General features: G+C 46.1%; 1 protein-coding gene across 2 annotated transcripts in view; it reads left to right on the forward strand.

Moving 5' to 3' along the window:
* RHBDL3 (rhomboid like 3) overlaps positions 1-6,391 on the forward strand; it is a 60,344-nt gene extending 53,953 nt beyond the window's left edge. For both annotated transcript variants that reach the window (XM_036768460.1, XM_036768461.1), the window contains 2 exons: positions 3,924-3,984; positions 6,120-6,391. In XM_036768460.1, the coding sequence (XP_036624355.1) occupies positions 3,924-3,984; positions 6,120-6,391 (333 nt within the window). The remainder of the gene's footprint in view (positions 1-3,923; positions 3,985-6,119) is intronic.
* The last annotated feature ends 5,397 nt before the right edge of the window (positions 6,392-11,788 follow it).

The following is an 11,788-nucleotide window of genomic DNA, read 5'->3' on the forward strand; positions in this document are numbered from 1 at the left end:
TCAACCAGGCTAACTAGCTATTCCTTCATCCATCTGGTTGTGCGCTATCTCTGCATTGCCTCCTGGTGTTCTCAGAGTCATTTCTCCAAAATGAATACTCCCTCCCTTCTCAAACTGGCCAATCAAAATCCTTCTCTTTGAGTCCAGCTCAGATCCACTTCCTCTGTGAAAGCTTCCATGATTTCCACAGTGGAAGTGTCCTCTCTACTCAAATATTTTTTACTATCTCTTGGAATCTCTCCTTTACTTTTATATCATTCTTTCCCACATCATGGGCAGCTGGTGGCACAGTGGATAGAGTTCTGGCCCTGAAGTCAGAAAGACCTGAATCCAAATCCAGCCTCAGACACTTACTAGCTGTGTGACCCTGGGCAAGTCACTTAAGCCTCAGTTTCCTCATCTAAAAATGATGGAGAAAGAAACAGGAAACCATTCCACTCTCTTTGTCAAGAAAACCCCAAATGGTGTCATGGAGAATCAGACATGACTGAAACGACTTAACAACAACAGCAATCCCACGTCATGCCTATTCACGTGCATGCTATGGCCTGTCTATCAGATTGTAAGTTCCTTGAGGCTGCCATTTTGTTTTCCATTCTTGTAGTCCTAGGACCTGGCCCAGTTTCTTGCACATGGTAGACACTTAGTAGACTTGTAGAATCTAAGAGATACAATGGCCCTTTGAGGTCATATGTGAGAGGTTAAGCTATACTTTGATAATAATAACTGGTGTTTATATAACACTTTAAGGTTTGCAAAGAGCTTTCTAGATAGTATTGCATCTGACCCTCATAACAACCCTGGGAGATAGATGCTATTTTACAGATGGGGAAACTGAGATCAATAAAGGCCAAGTGGCTTGGCCAGGGTGAAACAGCACAGACAGTAAGTGTCTTGAGACAAGACTTGACCTCAGGTCTTCCTGACTGCCAGTACAGGACTCTATGCACTATTTTAACTGGAGCAGGCATCCTTTCTACACCATCTCTGACTGTGTCCATTTAAAGAGCCCCAGGGAAGGGGAATTCACTATCTCCAGGGGCAGCCCATTCTGCATGGGGATAGCTCTAATTCTTAGGAATCTTCCTAATATCAAGCTCCTTTCTACAACATCTGTTTGCTCCTGTTACCAGTCAAAATAAGTGCAATCATTCTTCCACAAGACAACCTATCACACACTGGAAAACAAGTATCATATCTCCTCTAAGTCTTCTCATTATTAATCAACCCAAGTTCCTTCAAACAGTCCTCACGTGATGTGGTTTTCAGTACCCTCCCCATCTTGGTTGTCCTCTTATAGATGAACTCTGTTTCATCAGTGTCTTTCCTAAAAATGTGATGCCCACAACATTACCTCCCAACATGGTTTAACTAGAACTGAGTACCAAGGTACTACCACCTCTCTCCCTTCTTCCGAATCCTATGCCTCTCTTAACACAGTCTAGGAGAGTATTAGTTTGTTGACTGCCATGTTGCATTGTTGACTTAAGAGTCCACTAAGACTCCCAGATCTTTTTCACAAGAATTGTTTGTTGTCCAGCCATGTCTTTCCTATCTACACTTTAACACAAGTAGAGAAATTTATGCTCTCCCTACTGAGCTTCACCATAATAGAGTCAGTCCATCATTTTCATTTGTTGAGATCTTTTTGGACAGCACCAGAAACATTGGGTGAAAATGGCACAGAGGCCATTCTAGGCTTGATGTTAGGGGAAACTTCCTAACCATTAAATCGACCCAAAAGCGGAATAAGCTGCCTTGGGAGGAAGTGAGCTCTCCCTCATTGGAGGTCTTTGAGCAAAGGTTGGATGACCACTTGTCAAGTCCATTGTAGAGAGGGTTCTTTTTCAGTTTGAAGTTGGACCAGATGTTCTCTGAGGTCCTTTCTAACTCTGAGATGCATCAATTATACAAAGTAACAGGAAGGCATATTTTTTCTTTATATGAGGGAAAGACTTAGTGACAAATGTAGCTTCCCAATGATCCAACAGGCTGCAGGTGTGAAGGAGTGAGGTCCCCATCACAGAGCTTTGATGGTCCTCTGTTGGGGAAACCTCAGGAGAGATTCCAGAAAGGAGTTAGACTAGATCAGGGGTGGGGAACCTGTGGCCTTAAGGTCACATGTGGCCCTCTAGGCCCTCAAGTGTGACTCTTTGACTGAATTCAAACTTCATAGAACAAATCCCCTTAATAAAAGGATTTGTTCTGTAAAATTTGGACTCAGTCAAAAGGCTGTACCCAAGGACCTAGAAGGCCGCATATGGCCTCGAAGCCACAGGTTCCCCACCCCTGGACTAGATGAACTCTCCAATTCCCTTCTAGATTTATGTTAATGAGTAATAGGCAGACTAGAAAATGCACCCTTAGAAAATCAAAAGAAATAGAATTATGCTGGTCAAAGCCAGTGGGAAAAACCTTACTCCTTTTTTTTTTATTGTTGTCGTTGATCTCTCATGAGGTTTCCCTTTGGGACACAAACCAGCCAGTGACGCTCCCCAGCCATCTGCTTCTTAGAAGTTATTGCATCCCTATTTGGGGATTAGATTTTCTGTTCTAAAGAGAATTCGTGTGTCCTACATCTCACGTTTTGTAAAGAACGGTTTGCTGGTCAGTGAGAAATAACGGGAAAGGGGAGGTACTGGGAGATGCCTAAAGATTTCTCTTTTTACCAATTTGCCCTCCACAGGCTGTTCACTAGAGAGCAGATCTTTTACACAGTAGAATTCATTGTGTGTTCCCTGGCACAGACACCTACCCCTGTTGCTGAACTGAGCTTCTTGTGGGAAGTGCCTCTGGATTTAACTCATTCTCCCCCAAAAAGGAACTTGAAAATTACCACTGAACTGCATTTGGGGCAGGCAGGAAACACAATTCCTCTCTGCTTTATGCCATTGATGTGCCACTGAAAAGCTTCTGAACAACTTGAGTTTCTGCAAAGTGAATCGTTAAATGCACTTGGAGAAGGAGGGTGTTGGGGGTGTGGTAGCAGTTACCTTACAGAACTCTGCTAGGAATCCTCATGTAAAATTGATCGACAAGCACCATTCACTGTACCAGGTGCTGGGACAGAAAGACAAAGAATAAAATAATCTATACTCTCTAGGAGCTTACAAACTAATGGAGAATTAGCTTAGGAAGTAAATAACGCTGCTTTCCACCCTTTTGAGTGGAAAGCATTTATCTGCTTTGCAGAGACGGTTTTTATAGCTTGATTCTTTGAAAAATTTTATTTTTATTCTTAACAAACACCAAATAATATGGGCATTTGGGTATGCACAATAAAACAGGAGAGGATTACACATGAAACTGCAGGTCTCTATTATACACAGCTTGCTTTTCTTTTTAAATATATAATCAGATTAACCTAGATAGCTTAATTCTTTTTGATTAATTGTTTTCCATGAACAAAAATTCACTTTGTCTCCCTCACACTCCTCTTATTGGAAAAAAATAGAAAAACAAAACCCTTGTGTCAAATACACAATCAAAACAAATTTCATTGATAACCATGTCCAAAAATATCTATCTCTTCCTGCATCTTGAATCCATCAGCTCTCTAGAAGAAGGTGGACAGCCTCTGGAATTATGGTTGGTCATGGAGCTGATCTGAGTTCTTTAAATCTTTCAAAATGATTAATTTTTAAAATAATATCTTAGTCATGTAAATTGTCCTCCTGCTTCCCCTCACTTCCCTCTGCATCAGTTCATACAAATCTTCTGAGGTTTCTCTGAACCCATGCCCTCCATCATTTCCTATAGCACAAGAGTATTTCATCACATTCCTATGCTGTTACTTCTTCAGTATTCCCCCGATTGATGAGTACCACTTTAGTTTTCAGTTCTTTTCTTTCAAAAAGCAATTCAATTCTTAAAGTAAGGCTCTTGGCATGGAAATGATTTCTGTTTCTTTCCTTTTTACCCAGAACTGGTCAGGAATGGAGTGTCAGTTCAAGCTGCTGAGGATGGCCGTGGCCTTGATCTGTAGTAAGTGTCCATTTGCCCACCCTTGGCTCCTAGCCCCTTAAAGTTTATAAAATGCTTTAGATGCAGTATCTCATTTGATCCTCACAGCAACCTTGTGAGGTAGATAAAGGACTCCAATTTTTAATCTCCATTTACAGATAAGGAAATTGAGATGTCGAGTGCCTTGCCCAGGGTCACACATTTAGTAATCCTTGGAGGTGGGATTCGAACTCAGGTCAAGCAAATTTCCCAGGATTCTTCACTGCCTCCTACATAGGGAGGTAGGGAAGAAGGCATGACCACAGAACTGGGTAGGCACTGACAGTGAATGAGGCAGCCTCATTCTGCTTGGTTTAAAGAGAAGTCTGGATAAGGAGGAAGGTCAGCAGGAAGGCTCTGCCTTCACCCCTTGCACCATACTTCCAATCTACCTTAGGAATTAACTTGGAATAGCTTCCCAGCCCAGCACAGAAATTAATTTACAAAACATTTATTAAGCACCTACTGTGTGCACTGCACTGTGCTAGGCACTGAACATGACTTTTGCGGGGGGCTAGCGATCAAACTTATGATTTCATCAGTGTGACCTCAAGAAAGAACTAGATTCAAGGACTGCTTCTGACACATAATGACTTCCCCAGTGACCCTGGACAAGTCACTTAAACTTTTCAGTGTTCCTAAGTCCTAAACCAGTGATTCTGTGATTCTAAGAACCATGCATCATTAGGCAATGTTTTTGGCCTTCTTTTGGCTTCAGTTTCCCTATGTGTATAATGAGGAGGGTTGAAGGAAGATGAGTCCTAAGGTCTCCCTAATTGAAAGATTACCCATAGGGCTTTTAGTAAGAGATGGATAGGCTTAGAATCCTAGCTCAGGGCTGAGACCCCACAGTGTTGGGGAAGGCTAGAGAGCTGGGACTTGTTTCTGCATCTAGAGCCAAATAAGAAACCTGTCTCCCTAGTGGCACCAGACTAAGAAATAATAATAATAAAATGAGTTTATGCATACTGATACCTTTTCCCTTTTTCCCGTGAGAAGAGGGAAGGAAGCTATCTACGCAAGCCCTGATTGCTTTCTTTAAAAAAGAAGTGCCCAGTCCTGAGACTCATAAAAGAGCCAGTGATGTTTGGGGTAAGACACTGTCCCTTTAGAACTCTTTGTGTTTCGGGATGCCCTGGGAAATGGGCAGCTTAGGGTGCAGAGCACAGCTGAAATTGATGGTTGTTGTGCTGCCACCTAGAGGTGACATCTAGAGTTACAGGATAAGGGACTGGAGAAGAGACCAAGTGAGAAATCCATTTGAGCAGCGGGCTCCAAATCCAACAGAAACAGGGGGCCGCTGATCTGTACTTAAGGATCCCCGTGGGCTGGACATTGGCTTAGTTTTAAATTTTAATGTTATCTGTGTTTCATTATTTTTTATTATTTTGCTAAATCTTTGCCAATTACATTTTAATCTGGTTCAAGGGTATCAAACCAGAGGGTGCTGCTGCTGCTGTGTTTGAACCCTCTGAACTAGACTCCCTACCCATCTGGGTCTCTGTGCAGCTCTGGGGATGGTGGAGGTAGAGGAAGGGAGGGGAGGCACAGATTAAATAAATAAGCCATCATCACCATCATCGCGCCCATTATAGGGATTTCTTCTAAGTCAAAAGTGTTAGAAATACAGGTTACAAATTAAAAGGTAAATGTCCATTTTAGAGATGGGAAAACTGAGAACCAGATAGGTGAAGAGACTCATTCATCATGGTGGCCCATAGCATAACGTCAGAGGCATGAGGCCTAGGGTCTAGTTCTCCTGACCAGTGGGATCTGGGATAGATTTGGCGACAAAAGAATGCACCTAAAACTGGTTGCGTGAACCTGGGCAAGTCATTTAACCTGTCTTTGCCTCATTTTCCTTATCTGAAAAATGAGGCCCCCTAGGATCTCTTCCAACTTTAATTCTATGATTCTATTAGTACTGGTTCCACCACTTACTACCAGTCTGACCTTGGTCAAGTTACTTATCTTTTCTGGGCCTCACTTTCTAGACCTGTAAAATGAGAGAGTTGGACTCAATGATCTTCGAGGTCCCTTCCAGCTTTCTTCTTCCATGATCTTGCCCTGTCCCATCACCCACGTGGCCCCTTCTCTGTTTCTCCCACCCCTTGCAGTGAGCATGGAGTTTGGCAGGGCCGTCTGGCTGCGCTTCCACCCATCAGCATACCCTCCGTGCCCACACCCTAGCTTCGTGGCCCACCTGGGTGGTGTGGCAGTGGGCATCACCTTGGGTGTGGTGGTCCTAAGGAACTATGAGCAGAGACTCCAGGACCAGTCCCTGTGGTGGATCTTCGTGGCCATTTATACAGTCTTCGTGTTGTTTGCAGTCTTCTGGAATGTCTTTGCCTACAGCTTACTGGACCTCCGGCTGCCCCCTCCTCCATGAAGAGCCCATCAGGCCACTGATGGAGATCAAACTCTTGAGCATTTTCATTTTCATTTGTTTTTCCTCGCCAGCTTGGTTTAGAGAGGGAAGGAAGAAACGAGATGCTTGGTGGCTCTATTTTTGTATTTGGAATTGGATGGGCTGCAAAAGAAAGTGCTAGCCAAAGACATTCGTTGAAAGGCCATTATAAAGATGAAGAAGGCAATGTTAGTTCTTGCTGGAGCAGGCCCAGGGTTGGGAATTCTGAATGCTACTGGGTGGCCTGAGCTTGTTCTAGGCTAATTCAAGTTAACCTCTTACCCACCCTCCTAACCTAAAACCGGACAGTGCACCCCTCTCCACCAAAGTGTGATCCTAAGAGATGAGCAGAGGCCTAGCTCTTGAAATGACATAGCTGGCCCAGTGCCTAGTGCTGCTAAAACCTGGATGGGACAGTGGGATAAGGACACTTCCTCTGTAAAGCAGCTGGACCAGAACTGAATGAACAGCCAGCAGGGGAGGTCATTCAGCCTTCCTACAGTGGATAGAGCACTGGACTTACAGTTGGGAAAACCTGAATTTTAATCTAATTCTATGTGACCCTGAGCGAGTCATTTACCTTCCTTGGGCCTCAGTTTCCTCTCCTGTAAAATGAGGGGGTTGGAATCAGTGGCTTCCGAGGTCCCTTCTAGCTCTAATTCTATGCTCCTATAATCCTATGGGTGTAATTAACAAAGGTGGGATTCTCCAATCAAAGTGGGGAGGTGTTCCCCTATGAGAGGGGCTGAGTGTTATTTTCCTCTAAGGTCTCAATTCAGGAGAAAGGAGAAAAGAGGCTAATACCTGCCTGCCCAGGATGAGTTGGAACCCCAACCCAGCCCTCCCTCCATCCAATGATCACCCCATTCCTGGTGGAGCCTGTTCCCATCCTGAGAGAAGCCTAGACTGGGAAATAAATGCAGGGTACCTTGGATGTTGCTTGGCACCAACCCTCACAACACACAATCTCATACACCCCTCTGATACCACCCCAATCCCTGAATTTTGCTGCTTGGTTTCCCTCTATTTGACATTTTGCCCTGATGTCCTGGCTCCCTTCTTACCCAAACTTTATTCCTACGGTTTTCTCCTTACCCTGCCCACCTCCACCACCACCCTGTACCCCACCCCACACATCCATGAACACAAGAATTTGTGTGAGATGTTGCCTATAAGGAGCACAGTAGATGATGACTATTGGGCTTACCCTCCTAACAGAAGCTCCAATGTTCCTCTAAGGGCCCTCCCTCCCTCTGGTGATCCTGCCAGATGAGTGAACCAGAGCAGAAACAATGACTTCACAGTCTTCACCGGAGATCCTCTGAGCTGTGGGAAGAGTGGAGAAGAAGGGGGAGGGGAGGGCAACATGAAAAGCATCCATAACGTCCATGCCATAGAGCACCAGCCCTGGAGTCAGGAAGACGTGAGTTCAAATCCAGCCTCAGATACTAGCTATGTGACTCTGGGCAAGTCACTTAACCCTGTTTGCCTCAGTTTCCTCATCTGTAAAAATGAGCTGGAGAAGGAAATGGCAAACCACTCCAGTCCCTTGCCAAAAAAAACCCTAATAGACTCATGAAGAGTTAGACCTGACTGAATCAACAAAACAGCCTTGAAGGAAATGGGGGTGTTTAGCCTGGAGAGGGCAAAATATGAGAAGCACATCATCGCTCTCTCCACACATTTGAAGGGTTGTCACCTGGAAGAGGTCCTGGACATTCTGTCTGAGTCCTGAAGGCAGAGCTGGGGGCCATGAGGGAAGTTACAAAGAGGGGAGTTTAAGATTGAGGCTTGGAAAAGCATTAGAATTCTTCAAAAATGAACAGCCACATTGGAGGTGATAAGGACCTTATGGTCCTTGAGCAGAGGCTGGGTATGCTATAGTGGGTATTCTCTGAATCGGGTCAGGCTGGATCTCCCTGGGGTCCCTGCCAATTTTGAAATGCCAGGGTTTTCTACGAATAGGGGAGAATGAGAGAGGGGAGGGTAGTTTCCCTTGGGTTTCCCTTTAGCAGAGCCCAGATTTTAAGGTTCCACTTTTTAATGACCTCTGGAGGTATCTTTGGGTGGGAACTTTGCCAAGAAATGGGAGACCAGGAGAAGAAAGACAGGCTCTGGGGTCAATTTTGGTATAATCCACATCACCATGGAGATGAGACGCTCCATCAGAGCCTCTCCCACAAGTCCCCACTTCAGGATGTTACTGTCTGGGGCACTCTTGGATGGGCTCTGCTGGAGCGTCTCATCTCCATGGCGATGTAGGTCACACAGGCAAAGCCTTTCTCCTGTGTCCCATCGTGCCACAGGGCTGCCCCTATGGAACACAAGCCCTGGTCAGTCCTACCAAACCAAAAAGGCTTCATGCATGGGCCCAGCTGAGAATGGGTCCTGATACGTTTGAAGAGGCATGTTACCAGGTTCACCACAGCATCTCCTCACAAATGGGGGCTGACTAGAGTACGGAGCAGGGCAGGGAGTATTCTCTTTGATGAAGTCCTATGTCCTTGAGGTGTTCGGTAGTCTTAGGAAACTAAGACCCCTAGAGAAGCAAGTTGGGAGATGAGAGGCTATGATGGGAGGGGTATTGGTTAGGTAGGAAGAAGGAGTTCTGGGCATGTATTGACATGCTGGCATCTCACAGTAGATCATAGGGTGTTGGGCCTGGAAAGGAGATCATTTAGTCCAACTTGGTCAGTTTACAGAAAAGGAAACCAAGGCCCAGAGAGGGGAGGGACGTCGCTTCCAAAAAGAGTCAATCTCCATCTACCTGGGCAGAGATGGGCCTTGTATTCCAGAGGGAGAGACATATCGTACCATTCATTTTGACTGTTCTTGGAAACTCCCATCCATTTGCTGGAGTTGGCCAGACAGACAAGAGATGCTTCCAAACAGCCCAGCCCTGAGGGGCCAAGCTTTTTTCTTCTTCAGAATGGCAGGCAGCTGGGTCTAGGAAGGAGCTTTTGATTAGTCATGTGCCCAAACAGAATCCCTGTAGGTTGACAGAGTAGCACTTACCTTTCTATAGCAGCTAGAATTGGGCTCTCTGGAGAGGCATCTAGATTTATCCTCACAATAGTGAGTTTAAGGTGGGCATCTAGGAACTCAAGGTAGTGCTTTTCCTGGGGGGGAAAAATCTGCAGTCTATACCACTGGGACACCAGGGAAACTCTTAGTTGCTTCCTGGGGGTGTCCCCATCCCCTTCCCAGGTAGCTTTTGCCCAGGACCAAAATGGAATTCTCCACCAGCCTTTCCACTCTTGATTCCCTATAATCAGCTCCAAGCCTGTATTAGGAGGGCAGAGTTTATAATCTCAAAGAGGATCATAAACATGTCTGAAAGGTTCGGAACCGCCGGATATAAGAAACTCTCAAAGTAGAAGGCAGAAGAATCAAAACATTTATTTAGGCTCCACAGTAACCAACCCATGAACCAGCAACCCCATTTTGATATATTGATCAAAAGCTTCCAGGCCCAATAAGTACGCCTTGAAAGAGTAACCAGGAGGCTACAGAGAAGCATGATTGCGTAAAGCAAAATCATGTTTCCCCCTCTATGGTAATAAGATTACCCACTGGACTGAAGTCTTTGTTCAGCTTCCTCCCGTAGGTCAGCTCTGCTACTGGCAGCTCCTGCTTCAGCTGTGTCTGTGGCTGTGGCTGTAACTGACGTAACTGTCGTAACTGCCTCTGTAACTGCCTCTGGCTCCAACTGTAGCTGTAACTGTCGCTGTAACTGTCGCTGGCTCCAACCGGAAAAGGAAAAAGAGGATCTTCAAGCTGTCCTCTCCCCTCTTATAGAGTTTTTGACATCATCAAGCACCGCCTGAACGACCAGGGCCGATTGGTTCTTGACTTGGCCCCTCCCCCTAGCATAGCCGTTAACACCTCCCCTCAGCCAGCCCCATGACTCCTCACACAGGAAGTTGTCTGCTTCCCTGGAATGCTCCTTGGGCCTCCTGCCCCGGAAGAGCAAGCCACAGTGTCCAGAGGCTCAATGAGGTAAGCTGAGTCATTCAAAGAAAACAAAGGCCATTCTGGCTACAAAGCCCCACACCAAAGTACCCCCTGGGCTGTGCCAAGGACATAGCTGAGTGCTGCCAGCTTGCCTTTTCACGGCACCAGACTGATCTTTTGGTTGGGCTGACTGATCTTAGCTGTGTACATGAACACACACCCCTACCTCATTCCCAGGGGTACTTTGGTTTTGCTCTAGCTGATGCTCTCCCCTTTTGGGTTAAAGTGATGGCAGAGGAGGGCTGCTCAGTGGCAGTGTCTCTCCTGGGTTCCATCCTCCATTCCACCTAGGGAAGAGGGGCAGGAGTAGACAGAGCCACCAGCTGGGCCCTGCAAGAATTCCCTCTGTATTAAGGGATTCTCCTGGCTACTATGATTGGCCAATCTTGCAGGTCCTCAACCCTAGAGCTATGGGTGGGAGGGGAGACATGTGCCTGCATGACCCCCTTAGTGAAGAGATGGGTTATGAGAGGCTCAGAAGCCCCTTGAGGCCAGTCCACTTTGCTCCAAACTTTAGCCTTGGGCTCATTGTATAAAGGGGGATGGGGGCTAGAGTGTGGAAAACAAACACGCACGCACACGAACGCACATACACACCAATTTATTACCTCTGCTCTCCCAGGAATAAGGAAATGTTGGCCACCCTTTCCCCCAGTGGCTCATACTTTTTACCTTTCTCAAATACCTGATTCTACCCTCCTTGCCCTCTCTGGTTCCCACATTTGGCTGCTCTTTGCTTTCTGGAGAGGGGTAGCCTCACATGACATTGATCCCCTCACTCCTACCAAGTTGCTGTCTCACCCAACCCTGCAGGTTGTCCATGAGACCTTGGAAGTTGAGTCACATGTGGGCAGAAACCTAGTCCTCCATCCTGCCTTCTCAGGTCTCCACTGAGCATGGTGAACTCAGTGAACTGGGCAGCTTTGGGAATCCCTGCAAAGATGAGAGGAGTAGTTGGTTGTATTCTGCCTTCAAGGTGTCCCAGGGCCACAAGAACACCAACCACTCTCATTTCAGGATCAGCTGCCCCACAGGAAGAGGGGTTTGCCAAGAACCTTCAGCACCTACTCTCTCCACCTCACGCCACCAAGATACTCCTAAAAGCCACTCCATTCCTCAGTTCTCCCCCACTTATAACAGACATTCACAAGCTCATGGTTGTTTGCTTTTTCATTTTTTCCCTCTTCCTCCCCTTTCCTACAGTAGTTACTCTAGCTAGTCTGATGTTGAAACCAAGGGCTTGGGATGGGAAAATTGGGTAGGGCAGTGCTGAAACTGGTTTAAATCTTCAGTCTAGACCAGAACAAGGCCCAGGGGAAGACAGGGGCTGGTGGTTTGAGGGTCTTGTCTAATTTGAATCCAAAG

The sequence above is a fragment of the Trichosurus vulpecula genome, chromosome 7 (assembly GCF_011100635.1).
Source record: "Trichosurus vulpecula isolate mTriVul1 chromosome 7, mTriVul1.pri, whole genome shotgun sequence".
NCBI classification, from domain to species: Eukaryota; Metazoa; Chordata; class Mammalia; order Diprotodontia; family Phalangeridae; genus Trichosurus; species Trichosurus vulpecula.